General features: G+C 42.8%; 1 protein-coding gene and 1 pseudogene across 10 annotated transcripts in view; both read right to left on the bottom strand.

Moving 5' to 3' along the window:
- The window catches only part of LOC146479020 (uncharacterized), a 42,564-nt gene that overhangs the window by 12,600 nt on the left and 5,250 nt on the right, over positions 1-24,714 (bottom strand). For 2 of the 10 annotated variants that reach the window (XM_085111280.1, XM_085111284.1), the window contains 4 exons: positions 16,972-17,064; positions 7,107-7,481; positions 6,372-6,593; positions 1,410-1,691 (listed from right to left, as the gene is read on the bottom strand). In XM_085111280.1, coding sequence (XP_084967406.1) covers positions 1,410-1,691; positions 6,372-6,593; positions 7,107-7,481; positions 16,972-17,064 — 972 coding nt within the window. The remainder of the gene's footprint in view (positions 1-1,409; positions 1,692-6,371; positions 6,594-7,106; positions 7,482-16,971; positions 17,065-24,714) is intronic. The other 8 variants (XM_085111286.1, XM_085111290.1, XM_085111282.1 and 5 more) reach the window with 7 other exon arrangements.
- On the bottom strand, positions 10,549-14,123 carry LOC146479021 (uncharacterized; annotated as a pseudogene).

Below are 24,714 nucleotides of genomic sequence, written 5' to 3'. Positions count from 1 at the left end.
GTTATCTATATTCATACACAACCATATAAATTCACAGTACATTTTGAGAGGAAGGTCAGAACATTTGCAGGGAGGTTTTAGCTTCCTGATGTGGAAACCAATTGGAATTGAAAGGATAAGAACATGACAGAAGTACAAAAAACGGAAACCAAATGTAGCCTGCATAAGAAGTGAATTTGTGACTTTTCTCCTTTTGACCCTGAGAAACAAGACTCGAGATTAAAAAAAAAAGATAAAAAAAGGGACGACAGGAAAGTCCATGAATCAGTGGCAAAGGCATTTGAATAGCCTGTTTGTCCACAAAGGAGCTTTCTGATAGTTGTGGCAATGGTTGAACATTGATTGATGACTGCCAATCAAAACAGCATATATTGCCATTTATGCATTACGGGCAGACAAATTGCTGAAAGAAGAAATTAAATCTTCCCCTTCTTGTAATTCACGAATCTTACTCACTGCCAATCAAAACAGCATATATTGCCATTTATACATTACGGGCAGACAAATTGCTGAAAGAAGAAATTAAATCTTCCCCTTCTTGTAATTCACGAATCTTACTCACGAAAACAAGATGGATACATACACAACCATTTCCTTTTCATTTTTGATGAACATGCTGAAGTCACCTTTTTGGTCAGTAAGCTCTGTCTGAATATCCTGGCTCCACAAAGAAAGTAGGCAGTGGCATAAACTAATACTAACGAAACCAGGTAGCAGTGTCAAAGTTGACTGTCTTTTTGCTTTCAACTGACTGAGTTTCCAAGTATAATATCTCATAATTTGTCCGCTCACCAATAAAATTAATATTATTTGGCATCTGCCCAAAACTATAAGGCCAAGTGCTTTATGTAGACTATACTTATTTTATCTCTTGCAATTTCTGTGGCATTAATTGACTGATTATGTTAGGAAAGCCACAAGTTATCTGGTTTTCCTTACCATATAACCTGTTTATATACCTAAAAGCCTTTAAACCCTTACCCTGCTAGCAAAGGTTTCCTACTGAAAAGTCTTTTAGCATGTACAGTGTACTGTACGAAGTCATTTGCGTCTCTACTACTTCGCATTGTCAGCTTGTAAACAAGTAAACAAGCTGACTACGCAAAACACCAGAGACGTAAATTACTTCGTACAGTCATGCTTAAAGACTTGCCAGAAAGAAACCCCTGCAAGCAGGGTACTTAATCCTCAGATTTACAGCAGTATACTGTTAACCAAGGTTTTTTCTCATCTTTAAATGATTCTGATCTGTTACCCTCGTTTAATTTTATAACCTACAGGTGACATTAAAAGTAAAGTTATTGATTTATTTGATTGATAACTAATGCAAACAGAATTTAAAGTTAGCAAAGATTAATGCTAATATCAGCATATATAATTGACTTTAAATGTCTGTATCTGAATAATACCTTCTTGTTCTCGCACCTTTTCTTCATCTCCCCCAATTTCAAACAGTTTCTTAGGAACAGTTTCATCCAGGCCTGTTTTGTTCAACTGTGTCACATTCCGATCCTTAGGTGCACCAGCAGTTTCAGTCAGATGACCAGTGTTGACTGCAGTGGTCTTATCACTGCCATCTACTCCCACTTGACTCTCTGATGATAAATCAGGTCCCAGCAGTGGATAAACACCACCCGCTGAAGCACCCACTGGTAACCCTCTTGTCATCTCGCTATGCTGCATTGTCTCAGCTAAAGATTGTTGAAATGCACATAGCTTTATATTTATTTCATTTGCTGCTTTGTTATCAAACTGTTAATATTATCATGAGTTTGATAAAGCTAATACGGAAAAATGTAAAATTGCTAAAGTTTTATCCTATAATTTTTGCAAGCAGGAGGGGCAGGGGTGGATGTGGTTGAAAAAATCATAACACGTGAGCATCAGAAACTACTGACAGTCCTATATAAATACTTGATTGACTGGCACCCCTTCAGTCTCAGAAGACTATGGTGTCATGCTCTGAATGGTGGCTCTGGAACAGTGTCTGGTGTGGCTGGAGAGGCCAAATCGGCCTCGATCTATATTAATTATAAATGATGAATAGCTATTTAGTGATTTTAGTAAGCTAAATTCAATAGAGTGTAGTGGTTTTAATTCACCAAATAAGAAGCCACAATTCAATGCAATATGTTCGTGCATAACTCAGCATAGCCCTGATTAGAGTACCTATGTGCATGCCCTATGTGAGTGTGTTACACGATAACCTATGACATCCTCCTTTTTCCGAATAAACAAGATGACAGTAGTAACGCACGCAAACTGGAATTTAAGTCACACATTCGAATACCAATGCCCACTACTCAAGTAGAATGTCACTGTTATTGACCAATAACTGCAATAAATGTACAATAACAATAAAAATAAAATCAGTGTTCAGTTCATAGGTTCAACTTTTCAGATGGTTTGATCACCCTGGAGGATCGGCGTGGCGTAAACTCTCTGTCAAGAGATCCTGCTGTAGTTTTGGGGCAGGTTGCTGGGGATGTAAGAACAGAATCCTCCACTACATCCGATTTGGGCTCCACAGTTTCCATGTCACTGCCATCATGTAAGGTGATGTTTTCTCCTGTAGGCCGAATGTGGCTATGGTTACGTCTGCGTGTGCCGCCATCTGCCATGGTCACAACATATGGGCGGGGAGTGTCTGCATGACACTTGACAATACCGGGTTCCCATTTGTGGCTGTGTGGGTTGAGTATGTGTACTGGGTCCTAAGGGTTTGAGATGGAAAGCTGCTTGGATGTTTTGTCATACTGCAACCGTTGTTTGTCCTGTCGTGTTTTAAGTTTGGCTTTTATGTCACCTTCAGCTGACAAAGATAGGCCTAGCTTGGAGACCACCGGAAGGTTGGTTTGGTACACTCTCGAGTTCAAAAGTTCTGCTGGTGATGGGATGTTGTGGTCAAGAGGGGTGCTGCATAGACACAACATGGCAAGATGGGGATCTGAACCAGATTCCTTGCATTTCTGTAAGAGGCCTTTTACTGTTTGCACAGCTCTCTCGATGAAGCTGTTGGCCTGTGGAAAGAAGGGACTAGTTGTGACGTGTACAAAGCCACATGTGCTGCTGAACCCTTGGAACAACGTAGAGGTAAACTGAGTGTCGTTGCCAGTGACGAGTTTGCTTGGAATGCCGTGCTCCTCAAATATGGATTTCAAGTCGGCGCCTGTTGTGTCTGATTGGATGTTGTCCAGCTCCCTCACCAGGGGTAATTTGTTATAATAGTCAGATACTAGTAGGTAGGGTGGGTTGTTCTAAAAGAACAAATCCGATCCCATCGTGTGCCATGGCTTTTGTGGAATATCATGGGGCATGAGGGGCTCCTTCACATTCATGCTGTGATTGCGTTGGCAGGGAGCGCAGCGCTTGACCATCTCTTCAATGTCCTGGTTTATGTTGGCCCAAAACACCGAACCCTTGGGAGTTTGCATTTCGCTGCGCCTTGGTGTGCATATTGTAGCTGCTGCAAACTCAGCATGCAGACTCTTAGGGACCAGGATCCGTGTGCCTTTTAGGATGATGCCATCATTGACAGTTAATCCTTGCGGTAATTCCAGTACGCATGTAGATACGATGGACACTCTGATCTGGTGTTAGGCCAACCTTGTGTGATAACTGCACTCAGTGAGAGAAGGACTTTACCCTTTGCTGTTCTTTCTTAATTTGGTCAACCCGTGTCGGGATGGCTTTCAGGTGAAGATGTTATTTGTGGACAGACACAACTAACCCATCTATGGTGTCACCTGGGCATGGGCTAATTCACAATGCGTCAGCTAGTGGAATGTCCCTTCCTGGGATGTACTTTATTTCCACGTCATATCTCTGGATTCTGGGCATCATTCTTTCGATGCATAGCGGGCAGATGAGGTTTTTTTTAAAGATTGATTCCAATGGGTTGTGGTCTGTCTCCACAGTTACGTGTCGGCCATAGGCATAGCAGTGAAATTTCTCAAGGCCATGTAAGACGGCAAGCATTTATCTTTCAATGTTGGAATAGCGCGCTTCCGTGTCTGTGAGGAGCTTACTTCTCTATTTTATTTATTTATTTTATTTTAGCTTTTGTCTCAACCCCAGCCTATACCTTTTGGGGTCCCCCAGCGTAGTGTACTCGGTCCTTTACTCTTTATTATCTACATAAATGACCTACCCTTGGCGGTTCAAGGTTGTAGTGTTGAGCTTTATGCTGACGATACACTTATCTATTTTGCAAGCAAGTCTGTCAGTGAAATTCAAGCTCGGTTAACTGATGGCCTAACTGATGTCCTAAGCTGGCTTCATGCTAATTTTTTAATACTTAATCTTGAGAAAACGAAGATTTTTTTAATACTCTATTTGATAGGACCTTGGTCCTGAAGGAGTGTTAAACTGAGGCCACATGTGGAGGCATCTACTTGGATGGTGACTGGCTTTGTGCCATTGAAGTATTTGAGTGAACTAGCAGATGTGACCGCGTGCTTGACCTTGTCAACTGCCAGGCGACGTTCTGGGCCCCACTAGAACTCATTCCCTTTCTTGATCAGGTCCCAGAGGCAGGCTGATAAGGATGCTAAATTGGGTACAAATCGACTGAGAAATTGCACCATACCGGCCACATGTGGAGGCATCTACTTGGATGGTGACTGGCTTTGTGCCATTGAAGTATTTGAGTGAACTAGCAGATGTGACCGCGTGCTTGACCTTGTCAACTGCCAGGTGACGTTCTGGGCCCCACTAGAACTCATTCCCTTTCTTGATCAGGTCCCAGAGGCAGGCTGATAAGGATGCTAAATTGGGTACAAATCGACTGAGAAATTGCACCATACCGAGAAAGGTTTGTAGGTTGGCCAGGCTCTGTCACAGATCCATGTTATTGATTTCCTTAATCTTCCACAGGTCTGGTTTAAGGCCGCTGGCACTGACAATATTGCTGAAGAAGGGTATTTCGGTGCACCTTATCCTGCACTTGTCGGGGTTGAAACGTATGCCAGTGTCATGTGCACGTTCCATGATGGCTCTCAGGTTTGCATCATGGTCATTGAGGTCGCGGCCTTAAATACATCATAAGCAAGACCCGTAACACCGGGAAGGTCACCAAATGTGTCATCTTCCTTCTTCTGGAAGATATCCTGGGCACAGATCAGGCCGAAAGGAAGGTTTATAGCCCTGGTTTATCTTTTTCTAAGAACCAATACTTGGAACCATATAAGAACCAAGTCAACAAACTATAGGGGCCTGAACACAAGGGGACATGTCACCGCGACATGTAGGCACCAGCGACAAAATTGCATCCTGTGCACACTATTAGGAACGTGTAGCAGGGACTTGTAGCTAGGAAATATAGCAGGGACAAAATTGCAGCGATCTCACACATAAGAAAATGCGGCGGGGACAAGTCTCACGGACATGTTGCAAGGACACGTCCCCACATGAGTTGACTCTGTGTGGCAAGATTTTTTTAACAAATGCCACTCTAGACAGACCCTTACTGCGGTCTTTGGACTTCCTCATGCAAGTTTCTTGCTTCGTTACAAAGGGAGCAATTTGTTCAATGAGAGTCAAAAAAATTTATATGTAGCATCCTCAAGTATTCACTGAAGCCTGTGTTAATGTTGACGTATTCACTCTAAATTCAGCCACCTTTCTTTCACTTCTTGAAACTCTCTAGTTAGGATGTTAGAAGTGGCCTTGTACTTGGTACGCAATATTTATAAAAATAATCACCGCTCTTGGTTATCACCCCAGCTTAAATAATCATCCCCTCTTTAGTGGGAAAAAATTGCCCCTGCCTTAACTATTTGAATAGAAAAGGTATACGACATACTTTCAAGAGTGGGCTCAGTGTGGATTAATATTAAAAAACAACATGCATAACTTAAAGGATCAAGTTTGTCGAGGTATCTTATTGTTTGTTGAAGTATTATCTTGCGGTAATACATGCCTTGCATTCATCTGTGGCATTCAATTCTCAGCAGCAAATTCCCCCAAGATTTTCCAAAGAAATGAAAAAATCTGGTCAAAAAACACATGACCTGGCAAAACACTTAGTCCAACCCAGCACTAGCTGCACATGTTGTGTCCACATACACTGATGGCAAGATAGGTCAAGGCCTTATAGGTCATGCAAGCTAATGGATCTGTCAATACTCTATTTGTGTCCTGTCAGCAGGTTGAGTGAAGGGAAGACAAGTGAGGCTTTAATGATTTGTTGTTTTATCTGCTTATATGTTGATCTTAGTCTCACATTTTTAACGTGGAACAGTGGAATTTATAAATAATATTTACTGATTGATTGAAATTAACCTAATAAAAACAGAATTTATTACTACCAATGATTAATGCTAATACTCAGTACATAATTAATCAACTTTAAATAACTGTATCTTAATTACCTTCTTCTTGCAGCATCTTTTCTTCATCTCCCCTAATCTCCTCCACAGGTGCGCTAGCAGTTTCAGTCAGATGACCAGTGTTGTCTGCGGTGGTCTTGTCACCGCCATCCACTCCCACTTGACTCTCTGATGATAAACCAGGTCCCAGCAGTGGATAAACACCACCCGCTGAAGCACCCACTGGTAACCCTCTGGTAATCTTGCTATGCTGTATTGTCTCAGCTAAAGATATTTGTCAAAATGCACATACAAATATGTTTAAGTTTCTATATGAATCAAACCAATTTTCACAGCAAAACCTTGCAGTCTTTAAGCCTCACCTTCATAATGAGGTTCAAAGCAACTCATGCATGGCCTATTTACTCTAGTTACTCTGGGGGTAGCTACCTTGGGTATCTATATGTAATACAATTAATTATTGGACGATCATAAGGTGAAGGGGATTTTTCAATAAAATTGACAGACACCATGGATCCCATATTTGCTTCGCCAGTCTACAAGATTTTTCAAACTGTTGTTTACTTTCTCATACATGCATGTGCAGCAGAGGGTGAAATTACATTTGAGATTAATAATTGTATAATTTATGGAGGTTACTTTCAGAGGGTGTTAAATTCAATATTTGCACGCACGCAATAATTAACTTTTTTAATAGTATTATATCATAGGGTCATTTCCTTGGGAATGGAACCAAAACAGAGGAATCTTTAACTTTAACTTAATAATGGTCCTTACCATTCTCAGGGGGCAATGGTACCCCTCCTTCTCTGGTAACTATAGATCTGCAGGAATTTTCACTTGCTGCAGAGGAGCCCATATCAGTTTGTAACTCTCCTTCTCTCGTTCCAGGGGATGGGAAGAGGAGTGACCCTTGCAAAAAGGTTGCAGTTTCATACGGGTCTGCTTTGTTTAACTGTGCCACAATCTGCTCCTTAGGTGCACTAGCAGTTTCAGTCAGATGACCAGTGTTGTCTGTGGTGGTCTTTTCACTGCCATCTTCTCCCACTTGACTTTCTGATGATAAACCTGGTCCCAACAGTAGATAAACACCACCTGCCGAAGCACCCACTGGTAACCCTCTTGTCATCTTGCTATGTTGCATTGTCTCAGCTAAAGATCAAAATGCACTGTCATATATGGCTAATTTATTATCAAACTGTTTTATATCGCGATTTTGATAAACCTTATATGCAAAAATGTAATGAATTGAGTTTTATCCTACAATTTTTGGAAGCAGGCAGGGCAGTGGTTTAAAAACTATTAACATGTAAGCATCAGAAACTAATATACTGACAGTTATATTAATATTAATTAATGATGGATAGCTACTGAGTGATTTTAGTAAGTTAAAATTAAATAGTCTAGAGTGATTTTCAAATTAGTGTAAAAAGTTAACTTTGCAATGGCTTTGGTTTTGCTCTACTGTACATTGTGATTGGTTTGAAAAACTTCCACAAGTTTCTCAACCTGAATGTAGATAAACAATTTCGCCAAAACCAATCTTGAGTAATGCTTGTAAGCATTTTCCCACATTTGACAGCCATGTCATACACTTCATAATAATAATAATAATAATAATAATAATAATAATAATAATAATAATAATAATAATAATAATAATAATAATATTTATCCAGGGAGCCCACTCGCCTTGGCGGTTTTCAGTGGGGACCTGCAAATTAAAAATAAAATAAAAAATAAAATTACCTAAAAAATGATTTCACAAGATCAAACGAATTAAAAAATAGCTAAACAATCATCATTCACGAACTTTTAAGCTTTGCCTTAAAAAGGGACAATGATTTGATGTTTGAATTTGAATTCTGATTGGCTTTTTGCACAGTACACTTTTTGTTTTGATAATCAAAGAGGGTAAATGTTTTGCTTTGATTTTACGACACTTAACAGATCAGAAAACCCCTCTTACATTGTAGTTCATATTTAACTGTTTTTGATTGCACACTTCATCCTTTATACAATTATCGAGATTCACAGTATATTGACAAACATGCCCCAGGTAAGACTTCTGCTTTAGGTGACCAGCTTTCCTAATAGGCCATTTTTGTGTTGCAACTTCATTCTGAAAGTGATGCTAATGCGGTTCAAAGCAAGTCAGAAATGGCCTATTTACTGTTGTTACTCTGTGGGGAACTTACAGTACCGCTCAAAAGTAAGTTACCAGTCTCGTCTCGTTTCTCGCGAGACGAGAATCTCGTATCGAGAGACGAGAGCCTCGTCTCGCGATACGAGAGTCTCGTCTCGCGAGAATCACTGAAGCGGAAATTTTGGAATATTACCGAGTTTCTCGCGAGAAGAACTTATGACTGAATTTCTCGCGCACTTGTCTTGTGTTGCTTTTATTTACACTGTATGCCGTTTTTAAAACGGCCTGTGCCAACGGTGGTTGATTCCGTCGACAAGTAAGTTCGCATTATCAGAGCTTATGTGATTCAAACCAATTTTGTCTTCATTCAGTTCAAAGGTTTCGATTCGCGCACAGTGTAAGACATGATTTATTTCTTCCGTCACTTCGAAGGTTTCGTTTTAGCGAGCTCGCCGACATATCAATTTGCAATTGAAACTTTCCCGCACACACAATTCCTACATAAAAAAATCCCAGCCTTATTAAAGTCAAGTTCTGTGCCTGTATCTATTAAACAGTTTTTTGAAATAATAACCCTGACACTTACAATGTTTTTCAATTTCACTGCGGTTCGAATTTGCATACATGTACATGTATCGTGCTTTGCAAACCGCTATTGAATCGAACTTCTTTGCGGTTGCAAAGGCTTTTTCTGCCAAGAAAAAACAAAGTTGTGTATAAAGAAAATCGAAAACAGAAACGTTGTTGAAGAGCTAGCGTAAAATGCGTAGTTCTAGTTCAGAATTGATTTCAGTTTATCGTGCACCGAATTTGCATATCGACAACGCCAAGATGTCAAAGGTTACCGCGCCGCGCTTACGGCAATACGTCTGCGTTCGCTGGCTAAAGGAGAGGTGTGTTATTTATCGATAGCGTAGTTTGCTACTGGTCGCATGATTTAGCGAAGCCAACCGAGGAACATTTTTTCTAAAACAAAGCGGCTTTGGAGTTATTTATTACAACATTTGCCCTCGGGGAAAGAAGCTTTTTTTCCGAAGATTTGTTATGTTTTTTGCCTTTTATGTTTATGTTATAAACTTATCCCTATTAACGATTAGCAATAACCTGCAAAGTCGTCGCTCGATTGACACTTACATTTTAGCCACAACCCTTGGCCACAACCCATTATTGAAAAGTAACAGATAGGTTTTTTAAATGCAAATCACATGTAAGTTTTCGTATATTTGTTTCACGCCAATGTAATACGCAAATAATCTCTAGCGCACGTACAACAGAGGCCGCAACAGTCTAACTGGTCATCACCAGCTCTATAAAGTGTATGTGTTTGTGGGTTTGTTTTTTTTTTTCTAAATCCCTGAGAGAATAAAAGATATAATAACATACACAGCATTTACAATCTCTTCTACACGAAGACGCTTTATTAGGTTCTGCAAATTTATTAGCTCCGATAATCCAACGTGCCACCTCCGAATAAATGCGCAATGACAGATTGATCAGTTCGCTTATCTTTGCAGCCGTCGTTCGCTTACATCGTTGAATCGCTCTGTAATAAATCACAAAGTACAGTGTATATACAAACACATTAAGTCCTGGATCAAGTCGCTTAACAAAGCAAGCTCGATTTTGTTTGCAACCTGGTTCACGATCGATAAGCTTGCGACTGAACTCCATAATTCAGCTTGCAGCGTGACAAGGGCGTCCTGCCGCATCAACAACACTGACACTCAACTTGATATTCTCGCGAAACTCTTGCGAGAAAAGTCAAGCCTAAGTAAATGTACTTACAGTTTTTTCACCCTCTCGCGAGACGAGTTTCTCGTCTCTCGAGACGAGAGTCTAATCGCGTCTCGCGAGAGGGTGGTAACTTACTTTTATGCGGTACTGTATAAGGTGTGGGTTTTTTTTCAATAAAATTGAAACACATCATCCTATATTTGCTTTGCGCCAATAAGGAGGAAACACTGCGTTTAACTCGAAGGTTTATTATACGACAACTCAGAGCAATGGCGAGCACATGGAACAGACAACGTCAGACGCGCGTGCGCAGCATTGACAACCACTGGGTACAATGTAAATAACGTAGTGGCGTGGTTGCCTTCTAACTCTCTCTCTGGCAATAAAGCACAGAAGTAAACTGAATATGCATGCAATATAAACGACTAAATACAGAAACATAAACTAGAACAACAACGCAGAAAGCGGACCTGAAACTAAACTGATACAAGCACAATAGGTGCAGTCTCTGGTCCCTTAGTTTTGTTCTTCTAAGTGTAGCGAGTAGCAGAAAATTACTAAATAAATGTAAGGTGAAAGGACGCGGAATAGTGCTACCAGGAAGAATGCAAAAGCCTAGCACGCTAGTTTAAGTCCCAGTCCTGATTTTGCCAAAAGGGGGCCCGTCGTTGCCGGCCAGACCTGCTGGGAGGAACGACAGCAGCCGACTCGGGTGGAGAACCTGAAAGAACCGAGCAGTCTGGAGAGGAGGCTGGAGTGCAGGGTGGTGGAACAAAGGCTGCAGGTACTGGAGGAAGTTCCTGAACAGGGACAACATCATTCGCAGGTTGCGGAACCGTGGATTGTCCATAGGCGGGAGGCAGAGTAGCCACCAGAGAAGGTGCAGGGACAGTGGAGTGTCTTGGCGGTAGAATAACAGGGTCGGCGTCATCATCAGAGTCAAATGGGGAGGCTTTGTGAAGGCCACGAATGGGGCCCTGCGGAGACTGAGCCAAAACTGTCGGGGCCACTGTTTAACATTCAGACATGGGCACCACGTAAAGTTTGCTGCGAAACTGAGAGGTGGTGAACTTCCGGAGCTCACAAGAAAGGTCCTCACGAATGTTGACCACAAGGTACTTCTCATGGGCTTTTGATTTGTCTCTGTCACCTTTCAAGAAGACTAAGTCGCCGACAGAGACGGCAGCCGTGGGTAGGTTGGTACGGCCACGAGCCTCAGACTTTGCACTGGGTGTGTTATTCTGCTGGCGGGAGAAATTCTGACTAATGATGAGTTGTCTGTCAACTATAGGTAGCTGTTCACCAGTTAGCCGGTCGCGCTGAGTCCAGACCTCCTGCGCCGAAAGGCCATCACGCCGGACGCAGGAGTTTGTATTTGCCGTGGCGAGCCCAGAGTGACGACAGACGCAGGTCTTCCCTCAGGGGACAGGTTTAGGAGCTCTAAACCGAGGTCCTCAATGGCGCATTCTGCGATGGGATTCTTGTTTGGATTCTTGACCCTGCCGATCTCCAACGTAATGCCGTGGGAATGGAGGATTGGGTCGGTGGCAAGTGCACAAAAACCAGGGGCAGGGTCAACACAGACTGTGGCGCCACCATCGTGTAAGGAACGCAGCTGGGGACATAAGACTATGAGGGTGTTGCGGTGTCACTCTGGATAAGGGTGGTTAAAGTGTACGAGGAGACAGTCTCTCTCTTGGTACGAGGATTAATTGTTGGTGGCGTCGGACAACATCAGCAGCGAATGAAATGCCAATGGAGCGAGGTGCTTCCACGCTTGACTGGGGCTGGAAGTGTTTAGGGATTGATTTCACTGACTCACAGGTGTGGCAGGAGGAAGATACAAGGTCGATGCCTTTGTTGACGTCCAGAGCGAAGAAGTATCGGCTGAAGAGACGCTTCATTTGGTACTTTGACGGGTGACTAAAACAGATGTGAAGAGCTGTTAAAGGGCCGTCTAAGACGGAGCGAGGAACAACCAGAAGCTCACGAGGGGGTTGGAAGTGTTGATGGTCTCGCACAACGAGAAGACCGTCAGCGGCAATTACGACATCCTTAAGGTAGCGTTTCACATCAATAATTTTGGTGGCTTTCTTAGAGGGATGGGTACCTTGGCTAAGGTGAGAGTGTGCCATTAGACCACACCCAGCCCAGTACGATGGCCTTTCTTGGGCAGATGATAGTTTTGGCTGCGGATAAGCAAAGATTGCTCTTTTGGAGTAGCGCAAGAACTCTCCTCCAATTGTCAAGCACTTCAATGGGGCTGTTTCCCCCAACATAGAGGTCGTCAGCGATTTTGGACACACACCCCTCTTGGATGAGGTCTCCCAGAACTCGGAACATCAGTTCTTAGAGACAAGTTTCGGACCCAGGCATTCCCATGGCAGAATGAGTGTAAACGCAGATGCCTTTAAATGGTGTTGCAACACCACAGTATTTAATAGATGGATTGGCCAGGGGAATCTGATAGAAAGACAGCAAATCAGTGATAACCATGAACTTCCACTTCCCTATTTCACGCAGCACATTGTCAACATTTGGCATTAAGGAGGGTTGAGGCTTGCTGTACTGGGCAACTCCTCCGAAGGATGTCACGAGCCTGCTACCGCCGTTGGGCTTCTTTACAAGAAACGAGGTGTTCAGGTACTCCACATGGACGTTGACTTGCTCAGGTTTTGCGAAAATGCTGGCAGCTTTGAGCTCATCAAACTTGGCTTGTAATTCCTCAAGGGTGTTTCTGTTGTACTGTGGGAGCCGGCCTTTGTGCTGAGGAGGAAGGGTGGGGCCAATGTTGACAACAGCCTCAATTTTGCCGCTTGCACCATTGTATTTAGAGATGGAGGGGTTGAACACATCATCAAACTCCAGGTTGAGAGCTATGAATTTGTCACAAGTGTCCTGATAGAGGCACCCATCAGGATCAATGATCACACGGGGTGAAAAGGGCTTGCAGATGGCTGGAGGAGAGGCAGTACTACATGTGGTGGGAGGAGAAAAGGCGAGGTGGAGGCTTCGATGGGTAGAATGTGCCGAACCTCGCATAGCTGCTCATCGCTCTTCAAAATAATGGGGGAGTCTGTCATGTTGGAGACACGTACGGCATGATCTATGGATTGAATTTGCTGGGGAGGAGGCCACACATCTCCTGGTTTACATGGCATGTTAGAAGGAGAGTCTAGCCGGGGTTCAAGGGCCCACAAGGTGTCGGAGTCAGCGTCAGAAGGGGTACTGAACTGGACACACTCCCCTGGCAAAACAACTGTGCGGATTGGGTTGCGTAGCAGGATGGATTGTGTACGCCGCACATTGGGTTGACGTGTATGCCTGGAGGGTGAGCTGTAGCTGATAATCTCGGTGCCACCTATCTCAATCTGAAGTTTGGCAGGTCGAACACCAATGTCGTTGCGGACCATGAAGGGGTTACCAGCCATGATATCAACTTCTAGCTGACGAACAACAAGGGCATCTAATTCAAATGTCCACTGTCCACAGGTAAGGGAGCAGTGGACCTCGCCAATGACATCCATTGGGGTAACTCAATCAGTCTGACGAGCCATTTGGGAGGCCGGGGTTATGGGGAAACCATACAGCTTGGCGGAGGAGGCGCGGACTATGTTGGAAGGTGCACTGATTACAGGACAGAAGTTGGCTATTTGGCTGAGTAGTAGGTCCAGATGGGCGTTCTTTTGGGCGGTGGTGAGTCACTGAACTTCAGGAACCGCAGTGCCATCGTTGGTGAGGACCTTACGTGGATTGGTCGGTGTTTGTTTCTGCCAGGTTGCAACGAGGAAGGGAACAAAGTTCTTGTCGAGAGAAAGAACATAGATCAAGTTCTGCCGCCAACTTTCGTACGAAGTAATCGTCTCGATCTTCGTTAGTTGCCACTGTTTGGGTGTTCGAGGCGAGGCGGCCATGTTGGAAAGTTCACAAATGGGCGATTCCAGAAAATATCCATCAAAACCACGGATGGCTTTTAGGATTGTATGGTTCCAGAAAATATCCATACCCCCTCCAAGGAGGGAATTTCACATAGGACCCCCCCACCCCCTAGGATTTTCCATTTTCGAGGTATTTTTTAACCCCCCCCCCTTCGGAAATTCCTCAAATACAGAAGACACCCCCACCCCCCTCTGGAAAAGTTTTATTTCAAAAGAACGCCTCAAAAATCAGTTTGATGTGAACATTTCAGAAATATCAAGCACTGCCTACACGAGGAGAAAATATGCGTTATCGAAGAGCGTGTGCGCCGTTCAATTTCACCGGTAGAGTTTGCCAAAAAGCTCTTGATACTGAAATAATTGTTGCGTTTTATATTTACCTGTGGTCATTGACATCAAACTTTACCATTAGCTTCGCTGAAAATTTTAAATCTAAATTGTTGGAATAAGTCCGGCAATGCAAAAATGTGTTTTTATTTAATTTGCATATGTCATGTTTACGTTCCTATGCAAGTGTGTAGGAGATCAAAAGGATTATCGCTTTAGTTCTACTCAATGGATTTTTCTCTTGGTAATCATTCAGTCTAGCTAGTTATTTTAGTCAATAGTTTTCCTATTGAATTGGAATAGCTTGGACAAAATAAGCATTAGCAGGGCAGGGAGACAAATTGACCTTTCAGATCGTAACTTGAAACCGCAGACGAAATGGAGCCGCAAAACGAAATTTGCATGTTCATGTTCTTCTGCAAATTTCATATAAGATCAATAACGCATTAAAAGAATGTCGAATTGGCTCTATTTTGTTGAATTTTTGCATAGAAATTAAGTTAATAGTTTTGGACTTTGAGTAGAAATGCTTTGGACAAAATAAGTTTTAACACGGGTCAGTTTTGACAAACCAGTTATAATTGACCCCGGGAATTGACCTTTGCCCGTAACTCTACACAGCATACAAAAATAACAAACAAATATTTCAATGTTTTATAAATTGGGGCTTTCACTTTATAGCCATACAAAATTTTCCCTTTTAAACATTGATACAAATTCAATTGTTGCCAGTGAACAATATTTTTCTACGCAAGAAAGTTTCTCAAACAACAGTTTTATAATAACTGAGTCAGGCAACGCAGACATAGATTTCTTGTCTCAGTTGGAGTACTTCACTTACAAAGGCTTTTCAAAGAAGGGAAACATGTTTTTAAATGTAACATTAAGGGTTTCTATAAAACAGTTAAACAAAGTAACGTCTTCAAGAAAGATCTACAAAGTTGCGAAGTTGGTAAGTTACAATTTTGAACAACTATGTCTGACATGAACGTGAAGTTGACCCTCTGGAAACTTATCCAACCATTCACCCCTCCACCCCTCTGGAATTTCCAATTCCCTCCATGGTAGGGGTATGGATATTTTCTGGAACCACACATTTCCGAAGGGGAGGGGGGGTTCACGATTATGGAATTCTGCACTGAGGGCATGGGGGGTATTTACGATTGGATATCCGAAGGCACTGGTGAATTCCACAGGTGGGATTTCTGGAGAAGAAAGTGTAGAGTGAGTTCCTTGAAAACGCTATTGTAGTGGACTTTTGTAGTTCCTAAATAAAATTATCCACGAACGTATGACCGCGGAAGCAGAAGACAAGCATCGATAGATCATGATACATTTCATGAGAACACTTTTCGTGCACACTACATGACGTATAAAAACGCAACAAGACTCGACGGTACATTTGACCGCTGAAAGATTTTAACTGTCTGAATTTGAGCTATTCTGCTTTGTAAACGTCAAAACAGCACAAGAAAACAAAGAGGAGTAAAACTGCCGTAAATGGTGTTTATTATTATAGCCAAATTCGGACTTAAAAAGAAGTTTTCACAGCCTGGCCACAAGCGGTAGGTTTTTCTTGTCGCTGAAGAGTAAAGCTTGTCACCTAGCGCTGCTAGATCACAGCCCTGAGGAGGCATAAATTCATGTTCGTTTGTTCACATAGACGTTGCTAAGTCGAAAATGTATAACTACCCAGAAAAACCGGAAATTCTGAAGGGGAGGGGGTTTCACGATTATGGAATTCTGAGGGCATGGGGGGGGGGGGGTAACGCATTTTGGAAATTCCGAAGGCAAGGGGGGGTCAAAACATGGAAGCCGTCCGTTGTTGAGTATCGATATTTTCTGGAATTGCCCAATCGCTCACCCGAAAAAACGGATTTGTCACCTTGTTACGGAGTAGATGTCGCAGGATCCGAAGTCCACACTTGTTTTAGGGAATTCGAGACGTGGGTTAAGCGCTGCCACCACGCCAATAAGGAGGAAACACTGCGTTTAACTCGAAGGTTTATTATACGACAACTCGGGCCGAAGCAATGGTGAGCACATGGAACAGACAACATCAGACGTGAGTGCGCAGCGATGACAACCGCTGGGTACAATGTAAATAACGTAGTGGCATTGCCAGCTAGTCTACAAGATTTTTCAAAGTGCTTTTTACTTTCACATTTGTTTACTTGCATGTGCAGCAGAGGGTGAAATTACAGACAACGTCAGACGTGAGTGCGCAGCGATGACAACCGCTGGGTACAATGTAAATAACGTAGTGGCATTGCCAGCTAGTCTACAAGATTTTTCAAAGTGCTTTTTACTTTCACATTTGTTTACTTGCATGTGCAGCAGAGGGTGAAATTACATTTGAAATCAATTTTATAACTAGGTGGTAACTTGCAGAGGGTAGATGATTGCATAAATGCAATCTTACTAACATAAGGTCATTGCCTTGGGAATGGAACCAAAACAGACGAATCTTTAATTTTAACTTAATAATAGCCCTTACCATTTTCAGGAGGTAATGGTACCCCTCCTTCTCTGGTAACTATAGATCTGCAGGAATTTTCACTTGCAGAGGGGCCCATATTTGTTTCCAACCCTGAAAAACAATCACATTGAATGCAGAATGCCTTAATCTATGATAAATGTATTTGTATTTTTTTTTGTATTTTTTGTTTACTCCACATGAGCGTATTACAGAAGGTTACAGTGCGTAAGAAAGGAGTGGAGAAGGGCATAATATAGTCAACTAATTGTATGCCCTTTAAAAGTATGATACAATATTTGTTAAGAAAAAAAAAGAAAAAAAAAAAGAAAGGTGTTGGTTATATTTAAAGATGCTTAAACAGGACAAAAAAATTCAGTTTTTTTCAAGAGGAAAACTGGCCACAACACTTTGTATGGGGTTTATAGCCCTGGTATATCTTTTTCTAAGAACCAATACTTGGAACCATGCAGCCTTGTGAGAACCAAGTCAACAAACTATAGGTGCCCAAACATGAGGGGACATATGTCACTGTGACATGTAGGCGGCCAGCGACAAAATTGCATCCTATGCACACTAAGGAACGTGTAGCAGGGACTTGTAGCTAGGAAATGCATGTATAGCATGGACAAAATTGCAGCGATCTCACACATAAGAAAATGGGACGGGGGAAAGTCTCACGGACATGTTGCAAGGACACATCCCGACATGAGTTGACTCTGTGTGGTGAGATTTTTTTAACAAATGCCACTCTAGACAGACCCTCGCTGCAGTCCTTGAACTTCCTCATACAAGTTTCTTTCTTGGTTACATTAAGGGAGCAATTTGTTCAACGGGAGCCATGAATTTTGCGTGTGGCATCCTCATGTATTCGCTGAAGCCTGTGTTAATGTTGATGTATTTACTGTAAATTCAGTCAGTCACCTTTCTTTGACTTTTTGAAGCTCTAGGATGTTAGAAGTGGCCTTGTTCTTAACTTGGTACCCAATATTTAAAATAATCACCTCCCTTGATTACTGTCCCCAGTGCCTGCCCCCCCCCCCCCCCCACTCAGTATGTAGTAGATCATGGGACACATAAACAAGGTCACGTGAAAAAAGGAGAACAGAGAACTCTTCGCGCGCGTTTATCAAGTACAAGCTAGTATTGTCATGTCTTTCCTTCCTACAGTTTAGAATACAAAGTTGCGTTACTACAATCTCAGTTGATCTCTCAGTTAATTCCCCGTGATACGTTTACAAGTGGTGGAGAATCCAAGTCTCAAAAAAAACATGGCAACAATAGAGGAACTACAAGGAGTTGTGGCAGGACTCGTCAGCGTTGTAAAGGACCTCACTACAAATGTTTCTCAAGTCACTCAAACAGTCGGTCAGATGGCTGAAGCAGCTCCTACAGCCTCTCATCACAACAAGAATCAAGGCCTTCGCATGCCTTCCATGCAACTTCCATCGTTTCGTCGAGTTTCTGTGATACAAGACGACATATCCGAATTTTTGGAGCGATTAACCCAGGAAACATTGCATCTTCCCGCCGAAACACGCTTGTCGCTTCTGGAACAACGTGTTGGCGACTGGCCAAGGTCGGTGTTGTCAATCGCCAAAAGTACAGAGGGCTATGCAGAAAAAGCGGCAGAGGACAAACTTAACATTTGTATCGAACGATTACGTGCAGAATTCGGTGAATCCAAAGAAGACAAGTGCCGCCGATTAGCCGCCGAGTTAAGCGCTATCCAGCAAGAGCGTGGCGAGTCAGTGGAACAATTCGCGTTCAAATACAAGAAATTACTGCATCAATTGGAAAAACTTGGCGAAAAGATTGAGAAAGATTGTCCCACGTTTGCAATTTCTCAGTTTATTTCTAAAGTCAATTCCCGTATTGCTCAGCAGCTCGTTGTGAAAGCAGCAGAATTTGAAACACTCGATAAGACCGTTGAAGCAGCTCGTCGCATTGAGTTGTCATTTCAAACCCCGCCCACCGCCTTAAATGCAAATCAGTCGCTCAATGAGTGGAAAGTAACACCACCGAATGCGTTTGTTTCTTCGACCGCCATGAAATCTCCAGATCAGCAGTTCCAACGACAGCAGAGAGTTTGTTACAATTGTGGAGAAACAAATCATTTGTCACGGTATTGTCCGAAAAACCGCAAAGAAGCTTCAAAACAACCCGAGGTCTGCAACAATTACAATCGATTTCCGAAATCTAATTGTGAGGAAGATGGCAACAAGTGCATATATGGCCGACAACACAAATGCCAACGCTGTAATTAATGGGGTTGTAAAGCTATCAGACATTCTGAAAATCGCCCGTCCAGCACATCTCGCAGTACTGTTCCATCCGATGAGGTTAATTCTCTCAGGCAGCAACTTGTGGTCTTGTCTACTCGTCTGGCCAAATTCGAAGCTCTGTGTCCGGAAAAATCCTCATCTTCTGTTCCTGCGGGCTCTGAAAACCAAATCTCAACCTCAACTTCACGACCACCTCCTGTAGTTACTTCTGATCAGCCATCATCATCTACTCCTTTATTTGGATTACCTGCTGTTACCATCCCTGCACCTTCGGCAACGCAAGAAGCTCAGTTACAACAGCGTAATATTCTGTGGACCTATGTTACATCTGCAGGTCAACAACTACCCTTACCCTTGGATAGCTGCTGTTCTGTATCTCTGGTGAGCAAAGTACATGCTGATTTTGTTGCCTCCAAACGGTCTGATCTCAAGTACTGTGCCCTACAGGAACCCATTTCTGTTACAGCTGCGGATCCAAAATCTAACCTTAAAGCAGTTGCCACCATGGAAATCCCCATCACATGGGAAACAAAAACGGAAACTGTCTTCACTATGCTCATTGTTCCAGGCCTTGTCTGGCCAATACTCTTTGGGGAGAACCACCTTCATGCAACTCAAGCATTGGTTGATCATTATGTTCCATGCATCACCTTTCGGCATCCCAGTATGCAGTTTCGTGTCCAGTGCTCTCTCGACAATCCACTTCAAGGCTTCACAAGAGTCTCGGTGCCCAATGGGTCCTCATCACATGAAAGTGGAGCGACAGTGCAAAAGCCACATGTCAGTGTTACATGCCTTCTTACCGGAGCACCACCACCAGGTGTTCACAAGCATTCACAATCCCTTCATCGTGGTCTTAACTTTCTTACAGTCTGCATTACACTTTCTGCAGCTTTCATGGGATATCAAGCAGTGCGTCAACCATTATGGATTGAGGGCAAAGAGATTCAACCAGGCGTTAAAGTCCTCAGTGGTCCCTTTGATGTGAGCAAAATTTCAAGTCTTACAATGCCAGAAAGCACACGCCCTAACAGTGAGCCCTACTACAATGCGCACCTCATAGACCTTCCTGAGACACCAGCTTCCGTTCACACAGAGGAAGTTCCTGACATGCGCATCACGTATTGTACAACTTTGGCAGTGGAATCTAAGTTGAAGAAGACAAGTATCCCTGAGAATGTCATTCTTGGTAATGTGCGAGACATGTCAAAGGATGATGATGCTATTCTCGAAGAAGCAGCTGACGCTACTGCCAGACAGCTTGCAGATGGATGGCTTACATGGGCAAATGCACAGCAGCTAGCCTTTCCATCTCAACCTCCAAAGAACACTAAGCAGGAGCATTGTGACTCAGACTCTTGTGCTCCAAAGCAATGGCAACTTTCAGTTCAAACAAAAGAAATGGAAGATTCTGGTCTCAACTCGTCCATACTGTCTCCTTTTTGTGATGCCTTACCAGAATTTGACTGTCAAGGTCCAGAGTTTCCTCCCGCAGAAGAACCGACCTGTGACCCTTACTCACCTGCCTACACCGATGCCATATTTCATGCCTTGGAGCTAGACAGCTTAGCCTATTCCACCATTGATGAAGACATTATGAAGAGATTCAAGGAACTTATCTGTCAATATCCTACTGCATTTTCTCTCCCTGGTAGTCCACTTGGAGCTGTCAAGGGGCTCGAGCACAGAATTGACACAATGGATGCCCCTCCCATCTATACTCACCCATACAAGAAGAGTCCAGCAGAACTCAGAGCTATAAAAACAGAAATCGAGCGGATGTTGAACCTTAAGATAATTCAGCCAAGTCAATCAGAATGGGGTTCTCCATGCATCCTGGTTCGCAAACCTCCAGAAAAGGGTAAACTGCAACCTCCAAGATTTGTGGTGGACTATCGTCACCTCAACAGCGTGACGCAAGGAGATGGTTACCCTATCCCATCTATCTCAAGTGTTCTGGATGCCGTCAGCCAAGGAAAAGTATTTGCGAAATGTGCCTTGGTCAGTGGTTACTGGCAAATTCCTATCCGTCAGTCTGATCAACATAAAACTGCCTTTTGTACACACCTGGGATTGTATGAATTTCTGAGACTTCCCTTCGGACTAAAAACAGCACCAAACACCTTTCAGCGGATTTTGAACACTGTATTTGCAGATTACTTACATAAGTGGCTGGTTATTTATGTTGATGACATAATTCAGTGGGCAATGTCAGACGAGGAAGCCCTTGCACAGTATTCATTATTGATTCAGAGACTGGTTAAAGTTGGCATGCAACTGAAACCTTCCAAGTGTACATTCTTCTCAAGAGAAATCGAAATACTAGGACATCGGATCACTCAAGATGGCCGAACTCCAACAAGCAAAGGAGTCAAAGCAATTTTATCTATGCCCACACCAACTGACACTTCTGCAGTGAAACGTTTTCTTGGACTCTGCGGATATTTTAGAGACTTTATTCCCTGCATGTCTACCCGAACACAAGCCTTGCGTTCCCTCCTCAAGAAGGGTGTACAATTTCAGTGGACAGAAGAAACAGCAAGAGAGTTTCAAGACTTGAAGCAAGCAATCACAGGCCCAGATGTTATGTTGTTCCATCCTGATTGGAATGCTCAGTTTGAATTACATGTGGATGCTAGTAAGCTTGGATGTGGAGCAATGTTGGCTCAAGAGAAGGATGGCGTGCTTTGTCCTGTGAGATTTGCATCCCGAGCATTTACTCCAGCTGAATCACGTTGGACAACCATGCATCAGGAACTCTCTGCAGTGAAATGGGGTCTTGAACAGTTTTGCTCTTACATACTAGGCCGAAGAGTTAAAGTCGTAACGGATCATGCCAATTTGAAATGGTTAACTACCATAGCACCACAGCAGGCAAAAGTTGCAAGATGGTGCATGAGCATGGCAGAGTTTGATTTTTTTATCGAACACAGAAAAGGGGAAACAAATGTTGTTCCCGATGTCCTCAGCCGTCACTCTGTCAAAGAGAACATTCCTGAAGACAATGTTCTCATACCTCCGGAGAATGGTGTTATCACATTTCTGATCATTGCAACCTCAGTAGATGTTCCGCACCATACCCCTGAGCTTGTTCATGGAACATTTAACAATACTATGGCTTGTTTACACAATGCATGTCTTATACCTCAAGCTGATTGTCTCGACCCAGTTTGTCTTGTCACTGCTTCAGAGAGAACTAAATGTGCAAAGAAGCCTCAAGTCAAAATTTCAGTCACAAGCCAGTCCAAGAATCCACAAGTTCCTAAATCTCAAGAAAGTCTGTCCTCAGAGTGCAACTTTCAAGACTTCGAAAATTTGGAATCTTTAAACTGCCATCGATCAAGTTTTGCTAAGAGACAGCTACAGGATTACTGGTGCGATCTATTGATTAAGTTTCATAGCTCCAATCAGGATATTTCTGCACTCAAGAACATACCAAAGGAACACTTGCAGTGGGTTAAACAAATGGCCAAACGCTCATCTGTTATTGACGGTTTGCTTATGTATCGTGATGAGCTTATGGAGGACCCAGGTCACTATCGGATTATGGTTCCCAATGACATTCAACTTCAACGTCATCTGTTAAGAGTGTATCATGATTCGCCTTTGGGAATGCATCGAGGACGAGAAGCTACCCATGGATCCCTTTCACATGACTTTTATTGGCCAAATATGGCTAAGCATGTGCGCAACTGGATCAGGCGATGCCCCGCCTGTATAAAATTTAAGTCTACTGATCCCAAACATGGGCCGATGCAGATTTGCATATATGACCCTCCCTTCAGCACCATTGGAATAGACTATGTTGGACAATTGCCTACTACCGCTACTGGTAACAAATGGATTTTAACAGCCGTTTGTCCCTACTCTAATTTCTTACGTGCAATTCCAGTACCAGATAAACAAGCAACTACTGCCGCCCGAGCCCTGTTTAATGATGTATTCCTGCAATATGGATTTCCAGCGGTCTTGCAAAGTGATCAAGGAGGAGAATGGCTTAATGCGGTATTACGCCAGCTAACAAAACTTCTCTCAATTGAACACATTGTTACAACTAGTTACCGTCCTCGCCTCAATGGAAGTACAGAACGTGTTCACAGATGGTTGAATGCAGCAATAGGAATTTATTGTGAGAAATATCAGGAACGCTGGGAAGAATTCCTGCAGCCAGCTGTATATGCTCACAATGTATCTCCAATTCCTGGTACGGGTCAGATTAGTCCATTCTTCCTGGTATTTGGACGCAACGCACCATCACCTGAAGTTATTACTCTTGACTTACCAGTAGAAAGCATTTCAACAAGCACCTATGCAGAGCAGCTTGTGTTTCGTATGCGTGAAGCCCAAAAACAGTTTAACAGCATCAAAGCAGATATGAAAAGAACTCAGAGAGAATATTATGACAAATCATCCCGAGAACTTAACATAGCTGAAGGAAAGCAAGTTTATGTTCAAAGACCACCTCCAAGCTCACAACCCAAAGGATCAGCCACACGGTTCATCCGTCGATTTGATGGTCCTTACACTGTTATAGGACATGTCCATGGTCGCCAGGATCTGTTAAGACTTCGACATAAATTCACTCAGGATGAACTTAGTCAACATTGAGAAGATCATTGTCATTCCAGATGAACTTTCAGAAGCAGCAGCTCATGGTCTCAGAAATCATGAAGACCAACCACCCAACACAGAGACTGTTACCACTCCAGAATTACCCACCCAAAAGAGTACAGCGAATCCGATTGATCCTGATATGGTAAAGGTAGCATTTACTTTTGGAGAGTATCTGAACACTCTACCAAGTGCACAGACATATGCATCAGAGGCCTGCAAAGCAGTGTACCAGCAGATTCCAGATGCCCAGGAAATTTTGACACGTTGCGGAAAACTAAAAGGACTGATTTCAAAGTGCCCTTATCTATGCATGTCTGGAGGCTCACATGGAGGAACTTATCTGTTAAAACTTGACAAAGACATGTTTGCAACTTTAGTTTCGAAAAACTAAAATCCCTTTAAGAAGGGGTGGACTGTAGTGGACTCGTGAGGATTTTAGACTGTTAAGATTTTCTTGTTAGCTTTGTTTCAAATTTATTCATCATGTAAGCTTTTGTCGTAAGTTTACTCCCTTTAAGAAGGGGTGGACTGTAGTGGATCATGGGACACATAAACAAGGTCACGTGAAAAAAGGAGAACAGAGAACTCTTCGCGCGCGTTTATCGAGTACAAGCTAGTATTGTCATGTCTTTCCTTCCTACAGTTTAGAATACAAAGTTGCGTTACTACAATCTCAGTTGATCTCTCAGTTAATTCCCCGTGATACGTTTACAAGTAAATTACCCCTCTTTAATACAAAAAAAAATTGCCCCCACCTTAACTTATATTAATTTTGAATATATAAGGTACAGTATATATGACATACTTGTTATTCAAAAATTTTTATACAGTGTGCGGGACAGATAAAAACCCTGCTTTCAAGAGT

This window comes from Pavona decussata, unplaced genomic scaffold (genome assembly GCF_977016875.1).
Source record: "Pavona decussata unplaced genomic scaffold, jaPavDecu1.1 SCAFFOLD_61, whole genome shotgun sequence".
NCBI lineage: Eukaryota > Metazoa > Cnidaria > Anthozoa > Scleractinia > Agariciidae > Pavona > Pavona decussata.
The sequence above is the reverse complement of the archived record's forward strand: the minus strand, read 5'-3'. Positions and strand labels throughout refer to the sequence as shown.